Source organism: Lucilia cuprina, chromosome 3, assembly GCF_022045245.1.
Source record: "Lucilia cuprina isolate Lc7/37 chromosome 3, ASM2204524v1, whole genome shotgun sequence".
In the NCBI taxonomy this organism is placed as follows: Eukaryota; Metazoa; Arthropoda; class Insecta; order Diptera; family Calliphoridae; genus Lucilia; species Lucilia cuprina.
In genome coordinates, this window is record NC_060951.1 from 39,688,239 (window position 1) to 39,703,285 (window position 15,047).

At 25.0% G+C, this 15,047-nt stretch overlaps 1 protein-coding gene across 1 annotated transcript in view; it reads right to left on the reverse strand.

Annotated features, from left to right (window-relative positions):
• Nucleotides 1-245: 245 nt before the first annotated feature.
• Nucleotides 246-15,047, reverse strand: part of LOC111677815 (MAP kinase-activating death domain protein) — a 35,754-nt gene continuing 20,952 nt past the window's right edge. The window contains exons 20-22 of the mRNA XM_046947074.1: nt 5,242-5,314; nt 3,278-3,324; nt 246-2,222 (exon numbers count right to left, since the gene is read on the reverse strand). Coding sequence (XP_046803030.1) covers nt 1,116-2,222; nt 3,278-3,324; nt 5,242-5,314 — 1,227 coding nt within the window. The 3' untranslated portion in view covers nt 246-1,115. The remainder of the gene's footprint in view (nt 2,223-3,277; nt 3,325-5,241; nt 5,315-15,047) is intronic.

Genomic DNA, 15,047 nt, shown 5'->3' on the forward strand with positions numbered 1-15,047 from the left:
CATTCCCTACCTAGATTGCCTTCAATTACCATTTGGTTTTTTTAGTTTTGCTAATTTATTTATGTATGTATATTTGTGTCCACAAATTACTTAATTTCATAAATTTATTAATTTTTTTCTTATTAGTTTTTATAATGTAAATATTTATTGCAGTTTATTTTTTTTGTAATTTGATTAATTATTTAGTAATTATAATTATAGGAAATTACATCAAAACATTTATACAACATTTATTCATACACATATTTATTTATTTAATCATTTCATTTTTATTTTTTAACATATTTTCTATTAATATTTTCTTTATTAATCTGTTGATCAGTTTAGTTAAATTTTAATTAAACTATATTTATTTATAATTAAAGCTTTCAGGACAAATTTGTAGTTGTTAGTTTTTCTTGTTAATGGGCAACACTGTTTAATAAAACGAAGTGAAAATAAAATGCAACCATGCTTGTGTTGATAAATAGAAGAAATGTAAACAAACAAAATAGGTGAATTAAGAAGAGAGAGAGAGTAGTGGCAAGTTAGATAGTGAGAGTGTTTTGTTTTATTAAGTTGAGTTTGTTTTTAGTTGTTGACAAGTGAACATGTGTTTTTTTTTCTGCAAAAAAGTTAATAAATAATAATTTGTGCTTTTAAGTGTTTTAAATAATTGTAAATTGTTTGAAAAGTGTTAAATCAAAGAAAAAAGTAATACTTTTTATTCTCAATAACAGTTTTAAATTGTTTAATCTTTTTTTTAGGTATTTAGCTGCTGTTTATTACAAGAGTAAGTTTAGTATGTTTTAACAAAATTTTTTTATCTTGAACTTTAAGCCATTTGTTTTAAAGATATGGAATAGTTTTATTTTCTTTTAATGGTATTTCTTTTCACATTTGAACTCTATTGTTATAAGCATATATTTAGACATAATTTTGTATTTAGTTTATCTTAAATCTTATTTATAACACGAACCCTAAAGCCAAGGAATACACATGGTGCGACAAACTTCTCTAGAATAGGGCTCATCACCGGATTTGCCTCCACCGCCGCCACCACCGCCAGCTGCACTGGCAGCCGTATGTTCGTGTTTACTTTCGCCTCTGCTAAACTTGAAAAAAGAACTCCTTCGTCAGTGTTTGCGGTGGGCCTGAGGCGAGGTAGAGCTGCTACCGGTATTTGAATTGGGTGAGGAAGAGGATTGTGATGAACTTAGGCTAACACTGCCATATGAAGGACGTTTCTGTTGGATATTGTAGGGTGAAGGCAATGAGGAGGCAGCTACAGCAGATGCAGCTGCTGTTGTGCTGGTAGAGTGATGCTGATGAGCATAGGCAGTGTTTGCAGCGCTGAGACTTGAAGTGGCCACAGACGATGCCCTTGAAATAGGTGTATGACGTTTGGGTATAACAAATGCTGGTGGCGGTTGTGGTGTGTATTGGGGTGGTGTTGAATTAGCGGAGATTTGTCTTTTAAATGTTCTTTGTTGTGTAATGGTGGGCTGTTGTACCGACCCACTTCGGGCTATGGCACCAGTGCGTGGAGGTATGGCGGGCGGTGGTCCGGGTGGAGGACCTCTAATTCTACCCTGTGAACCAGTTGAAGGAGTAGGTGAAGTGGCCAAACTTTCTGTAGAAGTCTGCGAAGGTATGCGAGGTGGCAATTGTGGTAAGGGACCCGACTGGCTGCCTGAGCTAGAGCGTGGACCCAAGGGAGGATGTGGTGATGTTGGTTGTTGTATGGGAGATTTAGGTTTTGGCGAATGATGTTGAGTTGCTTGCTGTTGTTGTTGGTGTTGTTGCTGTTGTTGAGGATGATACTGATGCTGCATTTGCGATTGCGAAGTAGCCATGGTGGCTGTAGTATGAGTTTTAGCATTTGTATGGACTAATTTCGATTGTGGCTGTACGGTAGATGTAGTTATTGTTGGTTTTTGCATGGGCTGGGTATGACGTATAGTTATAGTCTGATGTTTATGATTATTTTGTTGTTGCGAGGGTAAATGTGAGGTTTTAGACATATGAGCCGTTGATGAGGCAGTAAATTGAGATTGATGTTGTTGTGACTGATGTTGCTGCTGCTGTTGCGGATGATGTTGTTGGGCATGTTGTTGCTTTTGTTGGGCATGAATATCTTGTATTTGTGGTGTTATTACCACCGGATTTTTCTTTTGATTTTGATCTTGACCAGCCGCCACATAAGAGAAGACACATAATACCGAATAACATATTTGATCGGCCTTAAGTTTTAGTTAAAAAATTATAAAAATTTTAATTATTATAGTTATTAATATTAACATTAAATTAACATAAACTTTAACAGTTATTAAGAATTATAAAAAACCAAGACTTAGCTTTAACTCTATAATACAACTATATTAAGATGAATATGATTTGATTTTGAAAATTATAAATGTTTATATAATATAAAAATAAAATATTTACACACTTCAAAATAGTTTGAATAGAAAAAAATCATGCATTTCTTGTTTAATTTGTTTTCCAAAAACAAATTGTTATACATTTTATTTAAAAAAAAATTATTAAATTTTCATATAATTACATTTGTTAATAAGTGTTTTAAATGTTTAGTTTTAAAATAAATTAAAAATCAAAATATTGGTTGTGAAGAAGGCCTTTTAACAATTTTTGTTTTCAAATTATTATTCAATCACTGTCACTTGAGGATGATGATGATGAACTTGTATTTACAAACTCTGTTTCTTCAAATATTTGAGATTTACGTATATTATGATTAGAGTCCTTTTTGCCATAAAATTCAGGATGTTGCATTAGCCTTTTGGCAAATTTGATGCTGAACATGCGATGCAAACTTAAGGCTGCCTCTGAAGCCTATTTTACACACACATAATGCAATAGTAAATATATAGTAATAATTTGTGTAGAAGGCCATGTCAAGTGTAGTATTGAGTTTGAGGTTATTTTTTACAGTGTAGTTATATGATATGGATGTTAAGTGTTGAGAAAGTGTTGTTTTTTAAAAAAAAATTAGTTTTGTTTAATACACAGAGAGTAGTAGTTTACATTTACACACACACATAAAAAGATATAAAATTAAAAGTAAAAATAAGTTTTGTAATAAATTGAAAATTTCAAAATGAAAATTTTATTTTTTTTAATTAAAATTTTTCAAAAAATGTTTGTGTTTGATATGATTTAAATTTTTAATAACGAACATGTTTAAACGTGCACAAAAACATTAACAATTTAATTTTGGTATTTAACAAAAATGTAACAGTTTTTTAGGGAATAATTTGAAACAGATAACACTTACCATAGTAGATTTATATTTTCGTTGTATGAGTTGGCGAGTTTTGGGATCTGAAAGGTAAATAGTAAAATATTAGGCAAAAGATAAAACAATTTTATGGTTTTTAATAATATAAATGAACTTTAAAGATAAAACTAAACCGAAAATTTTAGCTAAATCGATAAATCCTATCTCTTTGCGACACAAAATATTTTTTAGAAAAATATACATATTTATAAAATATTCTTAAAAAAATTCTTCTAAAAACTTATTAATAAACTACCTTTTCTCAATTTCTAAAAAAAAACTTAAGTCAACTTTTCTAACCATTATCTATTAGAATATATAATAAATTTTTACTAATGTCTAACCAACGAATGATTCCAAATGAGATTTTTGCCATAAATGTATTTTTTTGTAAACCAGAATGAAGACAGTCCTCAAATTTTATAAATGAAAGTGAAGACAGTCAATTTGATCTCCGCATTTTTACTTAACAAAATTAAGTTCAAATTTCAATTGAGTTCTTTAAACTAGCATTATGACTGTCTCTATGAAATCTGAGTAAATGTCTAGATAGTTACTGTCCTCCGAACTGCAGGATTTCAACAACAAACTTTTTATGAACTTATAAAACATTTATAAAATAAGAAAAATTTTAATAAGAGATTTTCTAAAAGAATATTTTATGAAAAACTTTTGTAAAGAATAAAATATTTCGCTTTTATAAAATGCGTTTGTAAAGAATGCTTGTATAAAAAGAAAACTTCTTTAAAATAAAACTTTTTTTTAAATAAAGCGCTTGTAGAGAAACTTTTATTGAAATAGTAGTTTTGATAAATACTATGATTTATAATGAAAGCTTTCACAAAAAGGTATTTTAATGATATTTTCTATATAGAGCTTTTGTAATGAAAGCCTTTCAGAAAACTTGTTAACAAAGCTTTTATTAAATTTGTTTGCAAAGAAAGTTTTTATAAAAAGAAAGCTTCATGTAAACGATTTTTAAGGAAAGTTTCTATAAAAACTTTTTTAGATATCTTTTGTAGAGAAAACGCTTTTATGGATAAAAAGCTTTAATGAAAAGTTTTTGTTGAGAGAAAACATTTATCAAAAACTTTTGTGGCGAAAAAGCTTTTTACAAAGAACTTTTGTAAATTAAGAAAAATAATCTTATACAAAAGGTTTTTTGAATGGATTTTTTTTTGTAAAAAGCTTTGTAAAGAATTATTTTATAAAAAGTTTTTTCTTAATGAAGATGTTTAAAATAGCATTTGTAAAGAAGAAATGTTTTTTGACTAAATTTTTAGTAAAGAAAGTATATATATATATATATATATATATGTAATGAAAGCTTTTATAAAATTATATTGTAATGAAAGCTTCTTTAGATAGTTTTTAAGTGAAAGCTTTTACAAAAACTTTTTTTAAATAAAGTTCATTCAATTTAAAACTTCTTTAAAGAGCTTTTAAAATTAAAGCTTTTACAAAAAGCTTTTTTTATAAAGTTTTCTTTAAACTTAATGAAGCGTCTTTAAGGAGTTTTGGAAAGGAAAGCTTTTATTTAAAAAAAAGCTTTGTTAAGGAAAGCTTTTCATTAATGATACTAAAAAAAAGTTTAGAAAGAAAACTTTTCAAATTTTATTAAAAGTTATTTTAATGAAAGCTGTTTTAAATAAATCTTTTGTAAAATAAATCTTTAAACACTTTTATAAAAATCGTTTACTTATGTATAAAGCTTTCATAAAAAGCTTTTTTGAAGAAGTCTCCCAAAGAAAACGTTACTTAAAAGCTTTTTTTATGATTTATTTTGGATGTTCTGTAATTTCTATGATAATATAGTTACACATGTGTAGAAAAGTCTATAATATGAAATAGCTTGAGCTTTTTTTTAACAAATCTAAATTGCTGAAGAACATTTAAATGTGTTAAAAAGCAACCATTTAAACTTGTTGTATTGTTTCTAAAATACAATAATATCTACTTACTATATTCCTCTAATACGAAGATGCCACCCTTTTGTGTAAAACACTTTCGTATATGATCCAAACGAACAAAAAACTGTAAAAATTGAAAAATTTGTTTTAAATTCTTAAAATCTTAAAAAAACATATCACAAACACAATTAATACTTAAACTAGTTTTTCAAAAACAATTTATACTTGTTGTTTCATAAAATGTGCCAAAATACTTTTGATTAAAGTAAACTAAAATTAGCATGCAAAATTAAAATAAATTCAATGAAATAATAAACAAAATAATATAAAAATCAATAAAGGACAACAATTAAAGCGTTTTAATTAAATATATAACTAATAGTAGTTAATTTTTGTTTAAAATGGATACAAAGCAATTACAATAAAAGCTATTAAATATTTAAAATATAAGTTTAATTTGAAATAGTTAATGAATTTTATATTGAAAAGCTTTTTTTCGAAAGGTTTTAAGCTTTTAATAAATTTCATTATTATTGGGTGGGGGAAAAAGTTAAAGTGTGTGTTAGTAAGTGAAGAGAAAAATAAGCTTTTTTTATTATTTTATTTATATAAATTAAATGCAGCTAAAGATGTTTCTAATGTTGGTATTTGTTGTTATATTTTTAAATAGTGTTTTATTTATAATAGTTTGTTTCTAAAAAAAAGCAGTTTTGAAAAAAAAAAGAAAATTTTGTTTAAAAGAAATAAACATTTTTTAAAAGAACTTAAAAAAGATAGTTTGAGTTGTAATAGAAAAAAGAATTTGTAAAATGCAAAGCAGGCAAAATAATTAAGATTTTTTTTATTTTGATTTTGAATAAACTATTTAAAATAGTCGGATTTTTTAAAAATTTTTTTAATTTTTAATTAAATTTTTTTAAACTTCTAATTAGCACTTGTGAGATGGTCTTAATTAAATAGAAAAATTAAATACGTTTTATCAAAGAAAACGTAAACGTAATTTAGTTAAAATTTTTCTTTATTTTTTTAAAGACAGTTAAAGAAAATCTGTTTATTTATAAAATTATTTTATTTTTTTTTATTTTAATATATATTTTTTAAATTAAACCTTAAACTGAAATTTTTTTATTTTTTTTCTTCTAAACTTTTATGTATGAATTAAAAGCAAATAAAATCAGCCGCTGGGGTTGTAAGGGGGTTAGGGGTAGTTAAAATTTTGTTTGTGTTTTTGTTAAGGGAATGAAATAAATAAAAAAAATAAAAAAATAAATTTAATAATTCTGCTAGCAGGGTTTGTTTTTAATTGTTTAACTAAAACGTATTACTCTCAATACGTTGGTTTAAAAGTTAATTTTTAAAGTTTGCCAACATGTTTAATCAACTTCATGCTTGTTAAGTATTTTTAATTTTATAATTATTATTTTTATAAACAACTTTTGTTTAAAGTGTATTTTAGTATTTTTTTTTGTAGCAAATTCTTTATAATATATATTTTTTTATAAATTATTTAATTTATTAATTAACTACAATTCTACATTTGTTTTTTTCTGTTTTATTCATGTAAATATATTTTTTTATATATTTTTAGATTTTTTTTTGTATGATGCTAGACAGTAAAACTCAACTACACAAGCAAAACTAAAAATATTTAATAAGGTAAGAGTTTTTTTAAGTGTTTTAGTTTGTTTTTTTTCTAATAAAAGTTTAGTTTTTAGGGTTTAGTGTAAAGTTTTTTAGAGTGTGTTATAAATTAACTGAAAATTTTTAAGAAATAAATTTTAAATCATATAAGGAAATAATACAATCAATCAGCTGAGCCGATTATATATAGTAATAAGGATATGCTTAAAGTTACGGTATTTTTGAGACACATTTTTAAAAGACTGCAAAAGATTTTTGTACTAATGTATACAAATATTAAAAACTTTACATTATTTTTTTTTAATTTTTGAAAGTGGGAGTGGCTAAAAAAATTAATTTAATTATATTTGTTAACATAACTAAATGCTGAATTTAGTAAACTTTTGCTTTAATCAGTTATCGAATAAGAATTCTCAAATCACTTTAATCAAAACCTGTAAATAAAGTGGGTGTGGCCATGATATTAACGCCCACATTTTTTAGGGTTATAACTAAGCTTTTGTCAAATATGCATAAAATTTAATGTTATATCTTTAAAATTGATATATTAGGTCTTATTCATAACAATTTATCAAAGATTTATAAGACAATTTTTCATAAAAAAATTTTCCTTTTCGATAATTGTACATATATTTTACTGTAAAATTTTTGATGTTGCAAAAGAATGCACTTTATATAGTCCGACGACCACATTAATACACATCGTTTAAAATGTGTTTCTTGAAATGAGTGGTTCACGGGAAAACCTACTTAGTACTAAGGTGGTGGAGGAATACCTCTAAAACGATGCGTTTTTATCTATTAAACTTGAGAAAAATAAAAAAACTATTTTTTGAAAAGTTCAGTTCCCGACAAGAGATTAAAAATCGTGATCTCAGAATAATATGTTAAACTAAATTTTAAACTAAATTTTTTTCGAATTAGGTGTAAAAAATTCGGTAATTTTGAACTTATCGCGGAAAAAAATAATTAAAAATTTTCTTAGCGTTCTGAACCACCAAACGACTTTAATTGTATTACAAAAGGCAATTGTATACTAAAAGGACTAAACCAAATGCCAAACCTCTTTTTTAAATATCTTTCTGTATGAGCTAAAAATCACGACAATTTTGACACTTACTTTGATAAAAAGCGGACCAAAATTCTTTTTTCAAAAAGAATTTTTGCATAATCAGGTCAAAATTAAGGAATTTAAAAAACCCATTTTGAAAACGTTTAAAATATATTTTTTTGAGGTAAGGATTTTCGAACGCTGGTAGGAAACTGAGGATCATTTAAAAAAAAAAGTTTTTATTTTTCTTGTGTTTAGTACATTAAGTGGTATTCCTATGTGAAATTCCAAAAAAGGCTGTTCTTCGGGACACTCTATTTTGCACTAAATTATTTGTTATCTGAATCTTCAAACTATGAGACAAATCCTTTATAAAAAATAAATCTAGAAATATGATATTAAATATTTATTATTTTAATATATATTTTCAGTCCTACTTCGAAAAAATAAACATTTTTGCTTAATTTGCATACGGTTGCATCGCAGTATGTCGTAATTTTTTTCTTATTGATTTGTTTTTGTTTCAAAAAATTTTATTTGAACAATTTTTATGACATACAACGCTACAACGATACGACATCGATTGTGAATTGGCCATTTATTTTTTTTACCGAAAAGTCTACTTGTTAATAAAATTCGAAATAAATCGAAAAGTCGGAAAAAGTCGAAAACTCGAAAATTGTAGAAACAAGTCAAAAATAGTCGAAAATTTTAAAAAAGTGTAAAAAAGTCAAAAACTCTAAAATAGTCGAAAAAACTCGAAAAAAGTCAAAAAATATTCGGAAAAAAGACGAAAAAGTCGAAAAAATTGAAAAGTCGACATTTAATTAAATGAAAAAAGTTGAAAAGTCGAAGAATCGACTTTTCATAAAATGCAAAAACTCGAAAAGTCGACTTTTAACTAAATGAAGGAGTCGAAAAGTCGACTTTTCGTTTCAACTATAGAACCCCAATTTAAAGTGCTTAAAACACTTTTGTGTGCATATTTTTGATTTAGCTGATAATTACATTAAATATATTCGTATCTACTTGGTTGTAGTCATAGTCATCTCTCAGAGATTAGCTCTACATGCGATTAAAATTTGAAGGATTTAGGAATAAAAAACAGGCTTAATTTTTTAATGTTATAAATTGAATATAAAACATTTTCAGATAATAGGAAACACATATCTAACATTTTAATAAACTCGAATAATGATAACCCATAAAGTGTAAAGGTCAAAGTCAAAATTAATATTGGGAAAATTTTTATGAAATCGTAGTGAAGTTTAGTTTTCAACCGATATAAACGAAATTTGAGAAAAATAAAATAAACGACATCGAAAAAAACGATATTAAACCTTAAACGTAAATTTATTTGTATACTTATATGAAATGTCTTTGATATATGAATTAAATATTTAATACCCAATTTCGAGATAATTGTAGGTGATGAAGGTGTTGTTGAAATTTTAAAGTAATAATTGGTAAATTTCGTTGTAATAAAATTACAGATTATTTCATAGAACCCAAATCAAAACAGATGCTGTTGTAAAATCGACAAATATAAAACGCAATTGTTTCTTTTTTGTAGAGATAATAGTACATTTGATTTAATGAGGATCTCTAACATCCCATTTAGAGAATATAGTTATATTGCAGCTAGGTGAAATCAAAGACCGATATTTATAAAAATTGATAGGATTCGTCCTTGGTTCAAATTTAATCGATTTTTCTTTAAAATTGTAGTTTGATTGCAAGGTTTACATGGACAGACATATGGGCGACCGGACGGACATGTCTTAATTGACATGTCTGAACTGATTGCTAGATTAAAAAGCAAAAAAATAACTCCGTAGAAAGTACCGGAATTTGTATAATCCGTTGTCAAAAGTGAGCTTACCACGTTAGTTAACATTTAGACAAGGTATGTGTATTAAATTTAAATAATATTTAGTTATCAAATTGATAACCAACGTTGTAATTTTTACAAAGCATTGTTGTCATTGCAATAACATATTTTTGTCATTTTCATTAGGTTTTGTTTTATGTCGAAAATGCACAATTGTGATTTCGAAAACGCAACTTCGTCACTTTGATAACACATTGTTTTCACTCCGAAAGATAATAAATAGAATATAAAAATATTTAAATTTTCGCGTTTATAATTAGAGAATATTACTTAGTGCACACTGAGACAAAATAAACGAACATTTAATGTGATTCAATTTTCTGAGATAGATCTGAGTAATTTAGAATCAATCAATTTTTTTCAATACCTCTTAAATCTCAGGAATACGAGTAAAATCACAGATCTTCGAATCTTTAAGCACTTAGAGGTCATTAACATAGTTGAATCTCAACCGATTTTTAGGAATAAATAAGTTTTCTATAATTCTTAAGCTACGTTGAGACATTTGATAGGTGTGAAGGTAGCTTTAGTGAATTTGTACATTTGACAACCATTTGACATCGAATCGATATAAATATTTGATTTTAAGATATTTTTGATCTTCTCAGACTGACAAAATTTAATACAAAAAAAAAAAAAAATATAAGATAAAAAACGATAAAAAAGTTTAGAAAATGAAATAAAAAAACATTTGTTATTAAGTTAGTTAGATGACATGAATGTGTAGTGGTGGGTGGTGAGTGGTTAAATATTAATTTGAATTAATTAAATTATTTTTGGTTGTTGTAGCTGTTTCTGTAAAGTCATGTATAAATTTTTTTTAAACATTTTTCAAAATATAATAAAAAAAAACGAAACAAAAAAATTTATATGATTGTGAATACTGCTAATAAAAACTTAACCAAAGAAAAATTAGAAATTCTTTTGCAAATTTTTGGATTTTGAACGAAATTAAAATAGGTAGATACAAGAAATAGTAACAATTAACTAATAGAACAAATTTTTTGCTTTTTAATTTCGATAAAGTTTATGATAATTTTTTTTTTTGTAATAAAAAAGCCAGTTGTGGAAAATAAAAAATAAAGTTTTTTTTTATTATTTTACTAAAATAAAAATTTTCTAAATAAGTGAAATCAAAAAGCTTTTTTTTTTTTTTTAAGAAAACTAAAAATCAACTACTAATTTTGTATAATAAACAACTGATTTTTATAAAAAGATTCAAAGTAGTTTGGATTTTTTTTTTAAATAAAAACTAAAAAAAATTGCTTAAAATTTAATTAAAAAGTTTTTTTTTTTTGGTTTTTATTTTAACAAAATATTAATGAATAATACCTCAAAGTCCTTTTTTGTTTATTTGTGATGATGATTTTTAGAAGATTTCAAAAATTGTTATTTTGCAAATTTTTGTTACGGGAAGAATTTTGTTTTTTATTAGATTTTTTTTTTTTGGTTTTTGTTTGAGTTTTGATTCGTTAAGAAGAACATGATGGAAGAGAAGAAGACCAATCGTAGAAATTATTATTAATGTTATGTTTTTGTTGTTGTTGTTGTTGGTTTTTAATTAAAAATTTAATAAAGTCCAAAAGTTTGTTTATTTTTTAAGTAATAAAAAGTGATAAAATTAATTTGTTGGTTTGTTTTGTAAAATGTTAAATTTTAAGGCAAAACAATAACCGTAACGCGTTATATAAATTTTTTTTGGAATTTTTTTTTTTTATTTAAGAAAAAAATTAAAAGAAAAAAATTAAATAAAATAAAAAAATTATTAAAGAAAATTTAAAATTATAATTTTAAAATAATTGTTTCTTTTTTTTAATTTTTTTTTTAAAACGGGATTTTTAAAACCGAAAAAAATGAATTTAAATTTTCTTTAATAAAAAAGCTTAAATTAAGAAGTTTTTTTTTTATTAAAAAATTAAAAAAAAAAATTACTTAAAAACTTAAAATTATTTAAACTAAAAATAAAAGGCTTCAAAATAGCGAATGTACAACAAGGACCATCTCAAAAGTTACCAATTTAGAAAAAAACTAAAATTTTTTATTTAATTTTTTTTTTGTTTTGTTATTTTGTTGTTAAAGTTTTATATTTAAACTTATAGAAAAAAGCTGCATTTAAAACGAAAACAGCTTTTTTTTTGTAAAGAGAAGAAATTAATTAATAAAATATCTAAAGTGTTTTAAGAAAAAGTTTAAAAAAATATATATTTTTATAAAAAAAAAACATAATAAAAAAAATATGCAATTAAAGTGAAAATATTTTTATGTTAAAAAAACTTAAATTCAAATTAAAAAAAATATTTTTATAAAAAAGAAAATAATTATATTTACATAAAATTTAAAAAATAAAATTTTAATAAATTGTTTAGTAATTATTTTTTTCTTTCAATACCACTCATCACGTACACTTTTTTTATTAAAAATATTTTATTTTTTTATAAAAAAAAATAACAAAATATAAAAAACATAAAACTTTAATTTAAAAACTCAAAATATAGATTTTTTTTGTAAAAAAAGTCTATTTATATATATTTTTTTTATTTTTTAAAAATTTTACACAATTTTACATTGAAGAAAAAGAAAGCTAAAAAAAATAGTAGTTACAGTGTTTATTATAATGTTTTTTTTATTCTTTAAGTATTTTATATATAATTTTTTTTTTTAAAAAGTTAGAAAAAATTTCTTAAAAAAACAATTAAATATTAAAAAAAATATATATTTAAAATAAAATTAAATAAAAAAATAATGCATTTATTTTAATTTTTTTTTTTGTATTTAGCATTCAGTACATTCACTAGCAGCATATTTTTTCTTTTTTTAATATTTAATTTTTGTATGTTGTTGTTTTTTGAAAGTTAAATGTAAAATGGTTTTTTAATTGTAGTGATAATTTTTTAAAATATATATATTTTCTTTAAAATGTAATTTATATGCATGTTTAATGTATTTAAATATGTAATTGTTTAAAATGTTTATGTGTGTATGGGGTTTTTATAAAATATTTAAGTTTATTAAGTGTTTAAGATGCGTGATATATAAATATGATTGATGTGATTTGGTTAGAAAATAATTGAAAGTTTTTAAAGAAAATTATTAACACGTAAATTAAGAGAAAAAAAAAAAACAATAAAATAGTTTTAAACGAGGGCTGATATTAAAGTTTTTAAGCTAAAATTATAAAATCACCTATGATTGACAAATAGAAAGCATGTGATCAGTCTTATTTTTACTACCAACAAATGTTTTATTACTTTTTTCAAAAATGTTTAAAATTATCTGTAGTTTTGATCTTTACACTTTATGTAAAAATCGAGATTTTGAAAAACACATGATATAGGTTATAGTTTTAAAAGGTAAAAGCAGAATTATGGTGTTGTAGTTGCTGTCATAAAAACTACAAATGTAAATCACTTAGAAACTTTGGAGATCACTTTTGTCAACCCCGATTACCTCCTCAGCTTAGCTACTGTAGTAGAAACAAGGTTCGAAAGGGAATGTTTGGCTACAGTCTAATTAGTCGGTTAATTATCCCGCTCATGTGTATGCGTATTACCTCTAAGCACCGCCTACGAGAGAAAACGAAGGTCTAAATTATCAAGAACCATAATCTCATTCTAAATACAAAGTTCCAATTGAATTATTACCAGATAAGTTATCCCAGCTTTAATATTACATAGTTTGAAAATCTGTTGCAGAATGGCAGGATAGATCTTCGAATAATCTACAAGAAGAGTGAGTGCTTACAACACTTTGATCGTACTACGTATAAAGTAGCTTTATATCACGTTCAACCTCTATAGCAGAAAGAGAGAATCCTTTTGCACGAAAGTATCCTTGGCTCTTCCTTAGAATGATTAGACATTGGGTCGAACCAGAGAAACGTAAAATCTGGTAACATGGGAATCGACAGAGCTTCAGTCTTTGTCTTTTTTTTCGTTTATTGGAGAGTTCCCTTTGGGGTGCATTTTATAAATGTGGTTTAAACCCAAATTTTCGAGAATGTCGGTTAACTCTTTCATGTATACGATTTTTTTTTAAATTTTTCTCGAAATTGGGCGTAATTTTGAGTTCACAGGTACAGTAAAAGGTTATTTCTAAAAAAATAAGTTAGTTTTTAGAATTTGATGTCACTACATGCTAAAAAGGATAATATCCTGCGATATCCTTCGAAAACATTTTTTCCATTTTAATCAGAAATTATCCATATACTTTAAAATAAAGTGAGTGGAGAAGATATATTTAAAAAAGTCTAGCGGTTTAGTTTTGTGCGTGAAAAGGTTAAAAGATTAATGCACTGTAAAGACTATAACTCGGGATGTTAATTGTACATACATGATATAGAAGGTATAAATGGTATACGGAACTTTACACTCCTATACATATAGTGAATGTAGTGGTCTTTTTCATCTATTGGATAGACTTTTTACTGTAACTTACTCACCCCTCGAATTTGGGTTTCTGAAGGAACCTCAACCAACTGACCAGCTAGGACATAGTCCCGCGGGAAACTGGTCACCCGTAGTACCAGATTATGCGGTGCTCTGCTATTAGTCACACCTTTTATTCCCCGGATTTGCAATAACACCAAAGCGAAGGCATCACCAAGGTAACATGCCTCCGGGGGAAGGTATTTTTGAATATAATAAACGCTTATAAGGACAATTTCTTAAGAAAAAGTTAAATTAAGCCGACAAATTGGCCGCCGCCGATATTTTCTATAATAAGCCGCCTGGAAAACTGGAAAACTTAATTGCATTCTTTACTGTTACATATACTCACACCACAACTTTGTAACAACTTTAAAGGTTTTCAACGTCTTCGGCGTCGTTCTACAGGATATAATCAATTCTATTGGAAAGATAATATTCTTTTTTTCATAGTTTCGGCGCTTGATACTTAAACGTATTGGGTTGAATTATAACTTTCCTCAATTCACACCGAGCATAAAAATAAAAAATGAAAAATTATTTTTCTAAATTTCCTACAAGAAAACATAACCTATTGATATAAAAAAAATCAGCCCTCGTATAAAAAGAAAAAAATATTTGCTTTAAACTAATTTAATGATTAAATTGAATGATTAAAATTTGTTGAAAGAAATTAAAATAGAAAATTATAAATCAAAAAAAAAAAAAAGTTGAGAAGGTCCTTGCTTTCATTTTTTTAAGAAAAATTTTTATATATAACATTTTCTAAAAAAAGAAAATGTTTTATAACAATTAACGTTGTTTTTTCTAAATTATTTGTTAATGATTTTTTTTAAGAAATTTAAAAAAT